At 48.3% G+C, this 16927-nt stretch overlaps 1 protein-coding gene across 1 annotated transcript; it reads left to right on the top strand.

The window, feature by feature from the left end:
* Positions 767–4070, top strand: HAND1 (heart and neural crest derivatives expressed 1). The gene is made up of 2 exons (XM_005683211.3): positions 767–1538; positions 3086–4070. The coding sequence occupies exons 1-2, from the start codon at positions 984–986 to the stop codon at positions 3188–3190; spliced, it is 660 nt and encodes a 219-aa protein (XP_005683268.2). The 5' UTR covers positions 767–983; the 3' UTR covers positions 3191–4070.

The following is a 16927-nucleotide window of genomic DNA, read 5'->3' on the forward strand; positions in this document are numbered from 1 at the left end:
GCCCCGACGCCAGAACAGTGATCTCAAGCTCTGGAGCCCGGAACAAACTAGTTAATGCCTGTGGGCTCGGAGCCCTCCTCTCCCTACTCGCCACCCATCTGCTTCCACCTCCTGTCCCCGACCTCTACTCGGGTGGGTGGCCGCCTGCGCTGTAGATACAAGACTTGACCAAAGTTGGCGGCTGTTCTGCCAGCTGCAGGGCCTGTTGCAGTGTGGCGGGATGGGCCGGCGACTAAGGACTGGGGCGGCTTAGGGGAGAACCTTAGGGGCCTATCCTGCTCCAGCATCCCGATCTCATTTTCTGGCTCTGAGGGCAAGTAGAGCAGATGGAGCTCAGGATTGGGAACCTCTGGAATTCTTATTTTGGATTCTGGAAGGTCTAGAAATGAGAACCTTTCTTTTTTTCGGCGCCTCAGTTTCCCTATCTGTAAAATCTAGGTAAAGGCCTTTTTGCTCCGTGATTCCTTTCCTTGGGCACACGGGGAGGGGGTGGCAGACGGCGACCTGGGCATTGACAGGCCTGTGCCTCAATCACGAAGCCTCAACTCGGGAACTGGGGACGGGGGAGGGGGGAGAAAGGGGGAGGGGCGGAGACGGGGCGCCTCCCTGTCCCCGCACGCGGCTGGAGTCGAGTGGCAGAGCCTAAAACCAGGGACGGCCATCCCCCTTTCCCCCTCCCTGCCCCCTGCCATTGGCTCCGGGGAGAGGTTGACATCAAAGCCCCGGCCTTATATAAGCCAGACTCTGAAGGGGAGGCTGCAGAAGGGTTAAACTGGTCTCTCTGCATCCTCGTCCTCGCCTGCGACCGAAGCAGGCAAGCAGACGGCCGGCTGCGCGTGTCATCCTCAGCCTTGCCCCAGAATCTCTCAAAGCCGGTGCCTACCAGAGCGCCGCCCCAGAGCCCACGGGTGGCCCCGGCAGTCTCTGGGGCGCATGGGGCGGCGCTAATCAGGCTGGCGGCGCAGGCCAGGGGCCGCTCCAACATGAACCTCGTGGGCAGCTACGCACATCATCACCACCATCATCACCACCATCACCATCCGCATCCCGCGCACCCCATGCTTCACGAGCCCTTCCTCTTCGGCCCTGCCTCGCGCTGTCACCAGGAGCGGCCCTACTTCCAGAGCTGGCTGCTGAGCCCCGCTGACGCCGCCCCGGACTTCCCCGCCGGCGGGCCACCTCCCGCAGCCGCGGCAGCCGCCGCCTCCTATGGTCCAGACGCCAGGCCCAGCCAGAGCCCCGGGCGGCTGGAGGCGCTCGGCGGCCGCCTGGGCCGGCGGAAAGGCTCAGGACCCAAGAAGGAGCGGAGACGCACAGAGAGCATTAACAGCGCTTTCGCGGAGCTGCGCGAGTGCATCCCCAACGTGCCGGCGGATACCAAGCTCTCCAAGATCAAGACTCTGCGCCTGGCCACCAGCTACATCGCCTACCTGATGGACGTGTTGGCCAAGGACGCACAGGCTGGCGACCCCGAGGCCTTCAAGGCCGAACTGAAGAAGGCGGATGGCGGCCGCGAAAGCAAGCGGAAAAGAGAGCTGGTAAGTCCTGGGGGCCTGCGTGCTCTAGCCAAGGGCGCGGGCGTGGTGAGCACCCGCAGGCCGAATATGCAGTGCAAGGAGTCTGCCTTGCCCTGCGTGAGATTTTGAGAGGCTGTGGGGAGTTCTGAGACGGTCGAACTGTGGGATTGTTTGCGTGGAGGGAGGCAGATTCATGTTTAAATTCATTTGTAATGCGGATAGTGTTTGTAAGACTGTGAATTTAGACGGAACCTCGTCCTTTTCGGACAGGATCATAGGGTCCCTTTTAAGAATCCGTTGGAAGCTTCAGACCCCGAGAAAATGCACACACCATATATTTCACTTACATTTTCGAGGGGTCCTGATTCATCCTTGGGTTCTCCTGGAAGCCAGGTTAAGAATGCTGGAGGAGTTTGTTACTTGTATTTTTGCCTGAATGTAAATTTATGCATATGGGCTCAGTTGTTGTTTTCAAAAGATCTTTGCTGGAGAGGCTGGTCTATTTTCATCATTGTACATAGGGAAACTGAGGCCCAGAGCTGGACAGGATGTGCAGGCCACCTACCCAGGGAATTTATTACTTCGGTAGAATAAGTTTATTCTCTGTCCAGAGGACGTTTCTCTGCTCCCCACTCCCCACCACTGGTTCCTCAGTCACCTTGATGACTTCTTTTGGCTTTGGAGATCCCAGTCCCTACTAGGCCTTTCTGGATTCTCTCCAGTGACAATTTCTGGAGGTCGGTTTCAGTGGCCCAGGGCTCTGGGGCCTCTGAAGACTGATTCCCAGCCTGGGGAGCCCAACTAGTTTCTCTAGATTGTTTCACTGGGGACCATCGTGCATTAGAGTTGACTAGAGAGCCCCCCTGGGTTTTCTCTGACCTGCAGGAGCTGTGCTAATCTAGGGAAGGCACCTCGGGAGACTGGGAAAGACTGTGGTCAGCGAATCTCTAAACCACTGCCTTGGGCTGGAAGAGATGCAGGCCCGGGGATCGGGATGCCTGGTTGGAAGTAGTTACTGGGCGTATCCCCACCCCCTGCATATTGCTGCCTTCTTCAAGTAGCCGGGAAAGGAGGATGCTAGGCCAGACCGACTTCCTCCCTCATTCGAGGAGACTTCTGGGCGCCCAGAGCCGGTTGGAGGGACCCAGCCCGGTATCCATGCTCAGGCGCTAAAGGAGAAAAGCCGGTGGATGTGTCGCCGGTGCAGGTCCGCGAGCGAGGAAACTGTTGATTGCCACCCCTCCCATTGCAAACCCTGCAGTCCCCCTTCGCTGCCATAAAGCCAAACCTAGGAGCAACAGTTTCACCAGCCGCAGAAAATTCTCATTACCAACCCCCAAGAAGCTGCCCAGCCCATCCAGGTCCCCCGGGAACTCGGAGCATAAAGGCAAATTTATGAGCCTGTTTGCCTATTTGCAAACAAAAATTCTTCACTTATTTAAAGGTTCCCAGTTACTGCTTCCAACACCTTTCACCCCTCCCTACTTTTATTCTACGCCTGGGTGAGCGGAGCAGAAACATTTAAACCTGTCTCTCTCGCCCCCTTTCTTGTGTGTATCCTCTGGCAGCAGCAGCATGAAGGCTTTCCTCCTGCCCTGGGCCCAGGCGAGAAGAGGATTAAAGGGCGCACAGGCTGGCCGCAGCAAGTCTGGGCGCTGGAGTTAAACCAGTGAGCCGAGGCCTGCGCCGAGGATCCCGCCACAGCTGCCCGACGCAGAGCCCCAGGAGGAGAGAAGGCGGAGGCCAATGCCCGGCTCTGGATGCCAGGGTCTTATAGGAGCATCCCGCCTAGCCTCTGCTGCGTGCTGGCAGGTCGCCGGCTGCAACTACACACTTCAATCGCACGTGCAATGTCATTTGAAATTGTTTTTAATACATGAAGAGAAAGAGAAATATATATATATATATATAAAACCATCCCCACCCCTACGGCAACCGAGAGGGCGGCTCTTGGCTGCACGATTCGAGAAGGAAGGACTGTGGGACCCAAGCACGCTAAAACGTAACCTTCCAACCCTTCTGGGGCGAAATCAGCACCCCTAACGCCTTCCCCATTACACTATCTGCCTTTCTTTCTCGCGCCCCTCTCGGCTTTGCGTCAAAACCCTCCGCGTCCGCGCGCGCTCTCCTCCCTAATTAAAATGCAATAAGAGGAATCAATAGTTTTCTGCCAGGGAAAGAGAACCAAACCAGGAAGATGAAAGGGCTGCCTTTGTTGTTTTTCCTCAAACAGTGATGTTTTTATTGTATTTTGTTTTTTGTCACTGCACTTCCTACTTAGTTCAAGGAAAACGGCTCTTTCCTTCCTTCTTCCGTTCTTTCTTGTCTTTTCTTCCTTTCCCTTCCTTCTTTCCTTTGTGAGTAAAAACTTTTCCCTATGTTGAAAAGTTTTTATGTATTTAAACTACCTACCATGCCTGCTCTGCTCAGGTGTTTGTTAATTCCCCCATCCCCACCCTTTTTCTACCTCAAATCTATAAGACCACTCACCGTCCCCTCCTTTTACCAAAGCAGTATCTATGCTCTTGACTAATAAAACATTTTTTGAAATCAGCAGAAGTCTGTGTGATATATTGGCAGCTATCCCCGGTCTGCTCCATCGTTTCTGCTAGTTGGAGAACCTCCTGTTCCTACTTTTTTTTTTATTTAAATAAATGTCGAACCAAACTGCAAATTAAATCAAGGGTAGGGGGCAGATACAGAATTTACTCCTGGTATAAAAAGCAAAGTTCTCCTTAGAAGATGATGGGGAGACAGGATAGCTATAATGAACCTACCGAAGGGAAACCCGGGAATGAATTAGACCCGGAGATAGACAGGCTAGGATTTCTGTGGGCCAGCATTTGGGCCTGTCTGTGGATGGGTGTTGCACACCGGTGTCTGCCATTGGCGGCGGTTTGGGGCAATTGGGAAGGGGGCCTGTCACACAAACGGAAGGCTACACAAGGGCAGGATAGCTCGGAAGAGAGGAATGCCCTCCGGAATACGTTCACTTATGTGAAATTATGAACCTACAATAATAGTTTGTGCCTTGGTGCAAGAACTCACACGGAGCCCCGTGGCTGAGGTGGGGCCGACAAACGGCTGTGGAACACAGACCCAGCGCACTGTAAGGACTCGACAAGACGGAGCAGCTATGATCTTAGACGGGAGGGAAGGAAGTTTGTGAGTGCTCATGGTCAAAGTGAGCCATTTCTCCCTAGCAACAAAGCACTCAACAAGTATTTGCGCGAGTATATGGATTTGTAAAGGACGGGGCGAGGGGCGTGGTGGCTAATTCGCATACCGGGTCCTTGGAGGAGAGAAGCGGTTTTTGAGCCTCCACGTGTGTATCCATGGCTACATGTGAGGGTTAAAAGTGGCTGCATTTGTCAAGGCTCGGATGCGTGCTGGGATGAACTGCGGCGGGCAAACGCTGGCGTCTCTGCCCCTGAATAATAGTGTACGGACAATCAGTTTGGTTTGTGCCAACTGTGTGCGAGGCTCTATACTAAGTGCTTTTGTATCTCACGATCGCGGGAGGGAACGCATACTCTGCAGTACGTGCAGGTCTCCGACGCGCTCTGCGAGCCAGGCGCCAGGACCCCCGTGCGCGGGTCTCTCGACGCTTTCCCGCTCCACATCCAGAGCTGGAGGCCGGAGCTTGGGGCCCAGAAAGGAGACTCGGGCAGCGCCGGGGCCAGGAGTGTCCCAGGCGCCTCGTACCCTCACCGGGGTGAATATGGGGCCCCATTAGTTTGAGCTGTAAACACCCGTGGCAGGGCTGAGCGGCCACGGGGGCCTTTCCGGACGCGAAGGAGTTAATAAAAGGTGTTTTATGGGCGCGAAGAAACGGCGGCAGAGGTGTGAGCTTCTCTTTACTCTGACTCCGCTTCTTTTTTCTTTATTCCCTCTCGCCACCCGCCGCCAGATCAAACAGGCCCGCGATTTAACTAGGGCAACACCTCGCGGTAATGAGCTGTGCGGCCCTGGTACCCGGCCGGAGGCCCCAAGGCTCCTCGGGGAGGAGCAGGAAAGAAAAATCGAGCTTTCTTTTTTTCATTTTCTTTCCGAGAGCTGGGAAGCGCCTTAGAAATCCAGGCACGCACAGGGAAACTGGGACTCGGGGAGCAAGCCATTGGAGGTGCCCTGGCACGGAGGAGACCTTTTCTGGATTTGAACCCAGGACTCCAGTTGAGTTTACCCACCATCCACTCGCTATACACAGAGCACCCGCCCGCGACTATTTTTAGCACCATGAAGTATCCCAGGCACGGGAAGAATGCGCACCCGGTCCTGCTTTCTTGAAGCCCCGGCCAGTGAAAGGAGAGCGGGGTACTGAGGGGTACCGACCGCGGCAGCCTGCTCTGAAAACCCCATCCTGCCGGGCGCAAACCCTCTTGGAAAAGACAGCTGGGAACCTCACATTCGGTCCCAGCCACGTCTGGTCCTGATCTCAGACCTGGCACCCGGGAGCTGAGACACAGGGCCAGCCAGTGCCCACTGAGGGGGTCATTGGGATGTCCTCTCAGTTTCCCCAGGACTTAACACCATCGCCTTGAACGCTCAAGCCACATTTCCAGTCTTCACTCCCAGCTGTAAAAGCAGAGCCCCCTGGGCAGAGCAGAGTTGCTCCGGGTTTCAGGAACCAGTTTTCGCCGACAGCTGTAGACCTTCTTCACCAGGGGTCCAGACCTTCTTCCTGCACCGGGGTCTCAACCGTCTTCTCCGTCATTAGCTCCATCTCCATGGAGTAGCTTTGGAGCCTGCCTTTTACTTTCTCATTCTCTCCAGGGTTCAACCTCTTTTCTGGGAAACCTACCTCCACCTGGCTGTGACAGATGGTATCATCATTAATTTGAATTAAGGACATCACTTTTTTTTTTTTTAAACGGGGAGTGGAGTATAATCACTAACTTCAAAAGTAAATTCCAGGAGTTTGCTGTAAGAAAATACTGATGTTATAAAGCTTTAAGCACAGGACTAGTCTACTAAAGAGTGAAATGGATAAAAGGATCTCCAAAGTGTTATAGTTACACAACTGGTTAAATAAATCCATCAGTGGGTTACTACTCAGCCCCTAAGAAAAAAATATAATTGATATGGAGATTGTTCCTGATATAACTGAGGGAAAATAAAACCTTCTCAGTTTACTGAAGACTGTCAGTAGCGACCTGCTTTACATAAAAATAAATACATAAATATCATTCATGGAGAAAACGTGGAAAACTGTACACCAAAACATTTATACCTCTACCTCTGAATTGTAGGAATAAGGATAATTTTGACTTTTCCTCCTGCTTAGCCATATATGTATATATGTATTTTTATACAATGAATAAGTATTATTTTTGCAATAAAAAGTTAAGCTGAAATTTCCTTCTAATTTCTCCTGTGGCCAGTGTACTTTCAGTACACTGTTTATTAAATATGCATTAACTGAACATCCACCTTGTGCTTGGCACTGTGGGTATAAATAATGAATGAGAATCCTAATAATCATCACCAATTAACATACAATAGTAAATATCTGTCTTGAAGGGCTTATTATTCCTTCCACACAGTAAATGTAGTCTTTTTATTAAAAAAAAAAAGTTAAATTTTATTAAGGACATTATTTAAGCCCTTAGCAAGTATTATTTCATTCAAGCCTTAAGAGGATTGTACGAGGTTAATACTCAGGCAGGTGAGGCTCAGAGAGGTGAAGAACTTTGTTCAAGGTCACATAGATGGTAAAAGACAGGCAGGGCTTGGATCAAAGGGCAGGTCTGGCTGCCTCCAGGGACTTGGGTTTCTCCAACATCCTGGAGCACCTCCAGGGTGTGTGTGTGTGTGAGAGTGTGTGTGTGTGTGTACAAACAAATACAGCCTCTCTTGGTCTAATCTTCTTTGGTCTCCAAAATAAGTAGAGAAAGAAAGAAGGTGGGTTTTAAAGGGATCTAGACTCTAACTCTAGTCTTCCCCTGGAATCCTCCTCCTCTGTTCCAACTCAGAATAGATCCCATCTATAAAATGAGGAAGGGGTGGGCTCCTTGGCCTCTAGCTTCTTTCCTAACTGTAACACTGATTCTAGGAATCTACATTCTGCTGGTGAAAAACACCATGTTATTCTTTGCTCCAGCCTTTGATGTTTGTATAGTGCATTCACCTTCTTCTGTACTTTTCATTTCTATTTCATTTCTACTAGACAAAAATGTCTGGTAAGGACATCTTTCTCCTTACTAGAAGGGAGAAGGGAGAAGGGCAGGAATTATGCGCCCCTAGGTGGAAGGAGAAAGGAAGACTCCGTGAGCGACAAGGCCAGCTTGGGATCACACAGCAGTCAAAGACTGAGCTGGCATTAGCTGGCAGTCAGCAGGCCCAGGTCTCTACTGGAAAAGGCTCTGAATCCTTCTCTTCGAGCAACCAGCTTAAGCGAAGTGAAGTGAAATTGCTGTCGTGTCCGACTCTTTATGACCCCATGGACTGTAGCCTATTAGGCTCTTCTGTCCATGGGATCTTCCAGGCAAGAATACTGGAGTGGGTTGCCATTTCCTTCTCCAGGAGATTCTTCTTGACCCAGGGATTGAACCCGGGTCTCTCACATTGTAGGCAGACGCTTTACCGTCTGAGCCAGTAGGGAAGTCCTAAATCTTCATAAAAGAAATGAAACTGAAAAATCAGCCAGTCTCATTTTTTAAATGAAAAGTGACAGCTAAGAAAAAATACACAGGCTCTAAAGTGTCTGAAATCAGCCTCCTAATTTAAACCTAATTTGTTTGAAAAAAAATTTCTTTTTTTTTCAACCAAGGGAGTTTTTATAGCTGAGCTCTCCCAAACCCATAAAAAACAAGGTTTATATGGGAAATAGTGAAAAACTCTTAACTATAATACACAGCGTCTAATGTAAGCAGACATGGACACTATATAAAGCTCCTACAAATGTTATTAAAACAAACAGAAATGCACATTTATCCCCACAGAATGGACAACGGAAGGCATCGGACTTTCAGAGCCATCCAGAAATCTTATGTTCCCTGAAACGTTCAAGCACCCTATCACTCTGGGACCTCAAGGATCCTTATATACCATCCAAACATTTCTGTCATTTTACAGAAGGGGAAACTGAGGCCTCCCTGCAGAGGGAGTTGTACTCTTCTTTCCCCCTTGTCTACTTAACCACTCGTTCCAGGGTGGGGCATAGAATCCGACAGTGGCCATGAGACTGCGCAAGTTACTGAACACTTCTGAGCCTCAGTTCCCTCATATACAAAATGCCCCAACTTCCTGGGGCTTGTGAGGTTCAAATGAGATAAAGCGTGCAGAGCACTTAGTGTTGTGTCCATGGCGGAGCTATTTTTATTATTTTATTTAATCCTTGCAATAGCCTTGTAAGGCACTGACGATTTATTTTGGTTTGCTTGTTTTGGAAAGATTGGCACAGAGGTTGCAGCAACCTGCCCACAGGCACATAGCTAGTGAATAGAGTCCTGGTTCAAAGCCCTTATATCCCACATCATTAAGACAAACCAAGGGGCAGGCAGACTGAGGCAGATGAGTTTCTGAAACTGTACAAGGCAGCACTAAGTGGCATAGTGCTCTTAATGAAAGAATATAGTAGTATATTTCTCTCATGCAAGTCACCAAAGGGAGCCATGTATGTAATTACAATTTTTCTAGTAGCCACATTAAAAAATAAAGGGAAACAGGTGAATTTATTATTGAATTAAAAATATATATTAAATATATATAATATATTGGGTTGGCCAAAAGAGTTTGTTCTGGTTTTTCCATAAGACCATACAGAAAAATCCAAAAGAACTTTTTGGCCAATGCAATATTTAATATTAAATTTGATATATGTATTTAACTCAATATGCCTAGAATATAATTTCAACATGTAGCTAACATAAAATTATTATTGAGATATTTTACATATTCTTTCCATACTGATTGAAAGTGGGCTGTGTTTTACACAGGTTAAAGCACATCTTGGTTTGGACCAAGTTTTAAGCATTCAAAAGCCAGCAAACATGGCTAGTGTCTACCATTTGGACAGTGTAGACCTAACAGGTCGTGTAGCAGGAGTACTAAATACAGAGCTTTAGTTAATCGTATCGTTAAGTAGCCACCATTTACTAAGCACTTCCTGTGTACCCAACAGCAGTGCTCAACCTACATGGACTCACTTACTTGTCCCAACAACCACAGAGGGTGTGTGTGTAGTTTATGGTCACATGGCTTATACAGGGCAGGCAGACCCAGTCCTGCCTGTCTCCCAAACCTGCAGTTTTGGCCACTGAGTTCCATGATTTTCAGGGACAGCTGCAGGGGTGTAGGTTGGGCTATGAGATGTGGAGAGTCCTCTAGAATGTCCTGCTGGTGGTGGAAACTTGTTTCATATCCAAGTCTCCCATGAGTCAGGTGACTTCAGACCAATGATCCTCTAGGGCCCCAGTCCTCTAATCTCTAAGATGGGCTAACAATACCTTTCCTCACCCCCACTGAACTCTTGTCAGGCAAAGGAGGGGGAAAGGTCTTTGATAGTGTTTTGAAACAGAGAATACAGCATAAGAGACCAGGCAGGTATCAACAGGAAGGTTGGGATTGGCCCGAGGGCCTGTACTCACAGCCAGATGAACTGGTTAGATGAGCTGTGTGGCACTGTACAGGTTTCTTAACCTCTCTGAGACTTCTGTAAAAAGGAAAGCAGAATAGCTTGCAGAGACATTGCCAAGATCCAGTAATGATTAAATAACCAATGGGAAGCTCTCAGGCTGGCCCAGAGTAGGAAGTGGTAAACCTGAGCTATTGTTCCTGCTGCTATTGTAGCAGCTGGGATTTGGGCTTCAGGGCCTGGTGAGGAAACAGCAAGGAATGGCAGGGAAGCTGAGCCAGCTCTGGCTCAGGGTAGGATTCTGGCAGTCTCAGGTTACGTGTGGGAGGAGTTCAGGGGAGAGTGAGAACATTTAGCATGGTGGAAAAAGCAATACACCCAGCAGTCAAGAGTTCAGACTGCCGTGTGAACTTGGGCACTTCCTTGCTCCCAGTGGACCTTGGTGTCATCTGTAAGATGAAGGGTTAGGAACAGAGAACTAAATCCCTTTCTGCTCTGACTGTCCAGATTTTTGCGTTTATATGAATCAAGGCGTTTACTAAACACAGCAACTTATGAAGGGGACAGAAAATAGCCCTGAGCCTTCCCTGGTGGCCTGGGGTTGCCACTGACTAAGGGGAAGGCGCCACCTGGTGGCCAGTTCAGTGTAGAGCATCAGTCAAATTCCCCTTAGCAGTGGCAACTCACTCCAGAATTCTTGCCTGGAAAACCCACGGACAGAGGAGCCTGGTGGGCTACAGTTCATAGGGTCGCAAAGTCGGACACGATAGAGTGACTTCACTTCCACTCTCAAGCAGTGATCCCAGAGTCCCAGGGCACACTCTTTCTAACTTCCTTTGGAAGTTGAGGGGAGCAGGGAGGGGACCCAGAAAGTTCACAGAGCTAGGAGTCCTGGGCATGAGGTTAACTCCTGAGGGATGTTGTTGTCATTGTTGTTCAGTCACTTCCAACTCTTTGCAGCCCCATGGACTGCAGCATGCCAGGCTCTTCTGGCCTCCACTATCTCCTGAGATTTGCTCAGATTTGTGTCCACTGGCTTCCCTGACAGCTCAGTTGGTAAAGAATCCGCCTGCAATGCAGGAGACCCCAGTTTGATTCCTGGGTTGGGAAAATCTGCTGGAGAAGGGATAGGCTACCCACTCCAGTATTCTTGGGCTTCCCTTGTGGCTCAGCTGGTAAAGAATCCACCTGCAATGTGGGAGACCTGGGTTCAATCCCTGGGTTGGGACGATCTCCTGGAGAAGGGAAAGGCTACCCATTCCAGTATGTTGGCCTGGAGAATTCCAGGGACTGTATAGTCCATGGGGTCGCAAAGAGTTGGACATGACTAAGTGACTTTCACTCACATGTCCATTGAGTCTATCCAGCCATTGCATCCTCGGTTGCCCCCTTCTTCTTTTGCATGCAATCTTTCCTAGCATCAGGGTATTTTCCACTGAGTCAGCTCTTCACATCAGGTGGCCAGAGTACTGGAGCTTCAGCCTCAGCATCAGTCCTTCCAGTGGATATTCAGGATTGACTTCCTTTAGGACTGATTGATCTCCTTGCAGTCGAAAGGACTCTCAAGAGTCTTCTCCAGCACCACAATTTGAAAACATCCAACAAAGAACATTAGGGTTTTGCAATCCAAATCCTCTAAAGGCACCTTGGGGCAGGGATCTGTATTTTCCTACTATGTGGAATGTACAATGCATCCTATATATATATATATCTTTTTTTTTTTTTTCCTTCTGTTTCTTTGGATGGGAGCTGCTGAACAAAACAAATCTATTGGTAACAACATCCTTCTGTCACTATCGCTCTGGGCTAACAGAATGCAGGGGTCTGTTTCCCCTTAAACACCCTAGACTATTGGGATCAATAGTAACAGCTCTTATTACTCTTCCATCTCCCCCACACGGCCAGTATTCTACTCTCTGTGGTAGAGGTCACATGATGTATGGAGGGGTCAGACTGATATGGGTTCAAATTCCAGCTCATTATAAGGTAAGCTATTTAACATCTCTTGAGCCTCAGTTACCTATCTGAAAACTAGGGATGGTAACAGCTTCTCTGCAGGCTTCTGTGAGGATTATGACTGTGAACTTAAGTGTTCTAGCCCAGTGTCCAGCACCTAGTAGGTGTTTAACAAATAAATGCTACCATTGCTACAGGTCATCCTGACCACTTTTCTTTTTTCATGTTCAGTTTTGGAAACACTCCTAGATAGAAACAGGAATAGTATGAATTTGAAGATGATATGAGCAGCCACAAAGAAAACACCCTTACCACTGGAGATGGCAGGGCCTCCTCAGACTGTGGGCTCAGCCAAGTTTCAGTTTCACCTAGTTGAGCTAAACCCTGGCAGGCAAGCTGAGCTCTCTTAGACCTCATTCTCTCCGGCAGTGCTGAGCTTCATCAGATGATTTCATTTCAGGCAGTTGCTTGCTGACATATCCTGAGTCTGACTCCTGCCCCTTGGCAGCACTGGCTCTCCCTGGGGCCCTCTGACTCCTGCCACCCCGTGTCTCCTGAGCAGGATGCTCAGAGGGGTCTGGCTGGGCACAGGTATGTTGCCTCTGCTCCCTTATCAGAGTCCAGTCTTGCTGGTGGCCGTGCGCTCTCAGGAAGTCTCATTAGCCACCTCGGCTGAATTAAGCTCATCACACTTTGTAAGCTTCACTGGCTTCTCCAAGACCTCAGAGCTCATTACACCCGGCTCCTTCATCAGAACTCCGGGGGCTCCGAGGCTTCCTCACAGATCCTAGGATTTCAGCAGTAGAAGGACTGCTTTCCACCCCTGTCTGGGTGTGAACTCTGAAATTCCCAGCTCCTGGGGCGCAGAGTCCATTTCCAGATTCCCCCTGGCTCCCAGTAGACACACAAACATCTTCTTGATCACATTTCGTTGTTTAATGAAAGCAGGTTTGGTGACTCCAGAGTACAAACTCCTCAGTCCAGCGTGTGAGGCTTTCTGTACCAGACTGGACTTGCCCTCACTCCTGTCTCCTGTCTTCCATTTCCCTCAAGGGCCTACAGTTCAGTTCAGTTCAGTTCAGTTGCTCAGTTGTGTCCGACTCTTTGCGACCCCATGAATCGCAGCACGCCAGGCCTCCCTGTCCATCACCAACTCCCGGAGTTCACTCAGATTCATGTCCATTGAGTCAGTAATGCCATCCAGCCATCTCATCTTCTGTCGTCCCCTTCTCCTCTTGCCCCCAATCCCTCCCAGCATCAGAGTCTTTTCCAATGAGTTAACTCTTCTCATGAGGTGGCCATAGTACCGGAGTTTCAGCTTTAGCATCATTCCTTCCAAAGAAATCCCAGGGCAGATCTCCTTTAGAATGGACTGGTTGGATCTCCAAGGGACTCTCAAGAGTTTTCTCCAACACCCCAGTTCAAAAACATCAATTCTTCAGCGCTCAGCTTTCTTCATAGTCCAACTCTCACATCCATACATGACCACTGGAAAAACCATAGCCTTGACTAGACGGACCTTTGTTGACAAAGTAATGTCTCTGCTTTTGAATATGCTATCTAGGTTGGTCATAACTTTTCTTCTAAGGAGTAAGCGTCTTTTAATTTCATGGCTACAGTCACCATCTGCAGTGATTTTGGAGCCCTCCAAAAAATAAAGTCTGATACTGTTTCCACTGTTTCCCCATCTATTTCCCATGAAGTGATGGGACCGGATGCCATGATCTTCGTTCTCTGAATGTGGAGCTTTAAGCCAACTTTTTCGCTCTCCTCTTTCACTTTGATCAAGAGGCTTTTTAGTTCCTCTTCGCTTTCTGCCATAAGGGTGGTGTCACCTGCATATCTGAGGTTATTGATATTTCTCCCAGCAATCTTGATTCCAGCTTGTGTTTCTTCCAGTCCAGCGTTTCTCATGATGTACTCAGCTTATAAGTTGAATAAGCAGGGTGACAATATACAGCCTTGACGTACTCCTTTTCCTATTTGGAACCAGTCTGTTGTTCCATGTCCAGTTCTAACTGTTGCTTCCTGACCTGCATACAGATTTCTCAAGAGGCAGGTCAGGTGGTCTGGTATTCCCATCTCTTTCAGAATTTTCCACAGTTTATTGTGATCCACACAGTCAAAGGCTTTGGCATCATCAATAAAGCAGAAATAGATGTTTTTCTGGAACTCTCTTGCTTGTTCCATGGTCCAGCAGATGTTGGCAATTTGATCTCTGGTTTCTCTGCCTTTTCTAAAACCAGCTTGAACATCAGGAAGTTCACGGTTCATGTATTGCTGAAGTCTGGCTTGGAGAATTTTGAGCATTACTTTACTAGCATGTGAGATGAGTGCAATTGTGTGGTAGTTTGAACATTCTTTGGCATTGCCTTTCTTTGGGATTGTAATGAAAACTGACCTTTTCCAGTCCTGTGGCCACTGCTGAGTTTTCCAAATTTGCTGGCATATTGAGTGCAGCACTTTCACAGCATCATCTTTCAGGATTTGAAATAGCTCAACTGGAATTCCAAGGGCCTACAGAGGAGACTATTTTCCAGGAAGCCCCCTTGATTTTCAGAAAGCCCTTTCCTTCCTGACCTTTCCCCTTTACTCTGAATCATACAGATACAGCAGGCTACACATGGAGTTGGTAGATGTTTTGATATGCCTACAGATACGCCCAGAGTCACAGATTCAGGAATGTGTGTGTATATAAATGTGTGTGTATACATACACACATCACACACACGCAGTGTATACAGTCTGAATCCCTCTGTATTCACAGGGAGATGGCTCCAGGATCTGCAAAGATACCAAAATTCGTGCATGCTCGGGTCCCTTATATGAGATGGCATGGTACAGTTGGCCCTTTGTAACCTCGATTTGGAACTTGTGGATATGGAGGGCCAACTGTATACATATGGTATATAAATAGGCACACCCACCCACACATATATATTCATATAATATGCATACATACATATACATATCTGCTATTTCTAAACTGATAGGAACACACTTCTATGTCATTACATATTTCACAACGTTGACATAAGTGTAATACTGTTAAAATCAGTCCCCTATTATTTGACATATTTGAGAGTTCTTCACTGTTCTAAACAATGCTCCCATGAAATACTTGCTTAACCAGTTAGTAGGCAGCCAGGCACACTAGACTGTGGGGTCAGACAGACCTGTGTTTGACTTATCCCCACCTACCACTCTCTGCTGATCTGGGACAAGCCGTTTCACCTTTCTAAATTTGTTTCCTTATCTATCAAATAGAACAATAGAACATAAAGAGCTTAATATTGGGCCTGGCAGATAGTAAGTGCTCAGGCCAGAAACTGCAGCAATCTGGGAGACAGAGGAGGATTCACTGTCCCCCTGACCAGTGTCATTCTGTACACTCCTGTTTGGTAGTGTGACAAAAACCCTCGGAGGTAACAGGTGGCAGCCCTCTACAGCAGTCAGGTGCTGCCTTAATTTAAGAATGTATTACTGCTTCTGTTTTTATTTCTCTTACTGTTTTCTACAGGTTTTAGGACGATGTAACAAACTATACAAAGGGAGAGTAAATGCATTTGAGAGCCCTTTAAAAAAAAAACCTGCTTTGCTATTTTATAGTTTTGGTGAAAATGATTCATGCTCATTCTAAATAATTTAGACAACACCAAGAAAGCACAAAGAAGAAAATAAAATTCCAGCTCCCACCAACCAGGATGGAGCATGGTTGGCACATTGGCTATGGTCTTGTTTTCCTTGCTAGCCCTGTGGTACCCCAGGGCAAGCCAGAACCAGCATCTGCTTTTTAATGTCTGTTGACCTTCAGCAGATTGACTTGTTAACAGTGGTGTGCTCCAGCTCTGTCCTTCTCAGCCAACCTCTGACAGTTTCATTAACCCCATTAAATCATGCAGGTGCCATTACACCTCCTGGGCTTGTTAATCTCTGTTCAGCTCTGGTAAGTTAAAACCTGGCTGGAAAGTTGGATGTGCCTTGTTAACCTCCATTAAACCCTATTAAATTTCCTGACTAGCGTCTGAGTGACTTCGAGGAATCCCTCATTAAAGTGGAGTGAGTCCAGTTGATCAGGACAAGGGGAACTGTTGCAGCTGCACAGCTGCATATTGTGGTGCTCCTGAGCTCTTTGGTGGTGGAGGTGACAAGTGTCCCTCAGCTGGACAATCCTTGGACTCACTCCCAGGAGTGCCTCCAGCTCTTGTTGTTAATTGGACAGTTCCTAGACCACTTCGAGCCTGTGTTTCCTTCTGTATACGCTGGACTTAATAACAGTTCCTACTTGATACGACTGTAGTGAGACTGGATACACCAATGCTTGCAAAATTAGTAACAGGTTGTCTGGTATGTACACTGCCTGTGTGTGTGCTTGGTCACTTCAGTCGTGTCCGGCTCTTTGTGACCCCATGAACTGTAGCCCTCCAGGCTCCTCTGTCCATGGGATTTCCCAGGCAAGACACTGGAGTGGGTTGCCATTTCCTTCTCCAGGAGATCTTCCTGACCCAGGGATTGAACCCACATCTCCTCTGTCTCCTGCATTGCAGGTGGGTTCTTTACCTTCTGAGTCACCTGGGAAGCCCTGTACACTGCACTCAATGGCTATTATTATATCTGGATGTAGAAGATACTTATAAACTAAAAAACTGTTAAGTAAATGGAAGATTCAATTCCAGACATTTTTTGTGTCTTCCTACATGCCGGGCACTGTGGATTATTTTCACTCTGTGTTTTGTTTTTTCTCCAGAGGGAAGAGCATCTATTCCAATGATTCATCTTCAAAGTGTCTTCCCTGTGTACGTCACTGTATTTGCTCAGCTCTGACCAGGGACGGGGGAGCCTGGTGGGCTGCTGTCTATGGGGCCACACAGAGTCGGAC

This window comes from Capra hircus, chromosome 7, assembly GCF_001704415.2.
Source record: "Capra hircus breed San Clemente chromosome 7, ASM170441v1, whole genome shotgun sequence".
In the NCBI taxonomy this organism is placed as follows: domain Eukaryota; kingdom Metazoa; phylum Chordata; class Mammalia; order Artiodactyla; family Bovidae; genus Capra; species Capra hircus.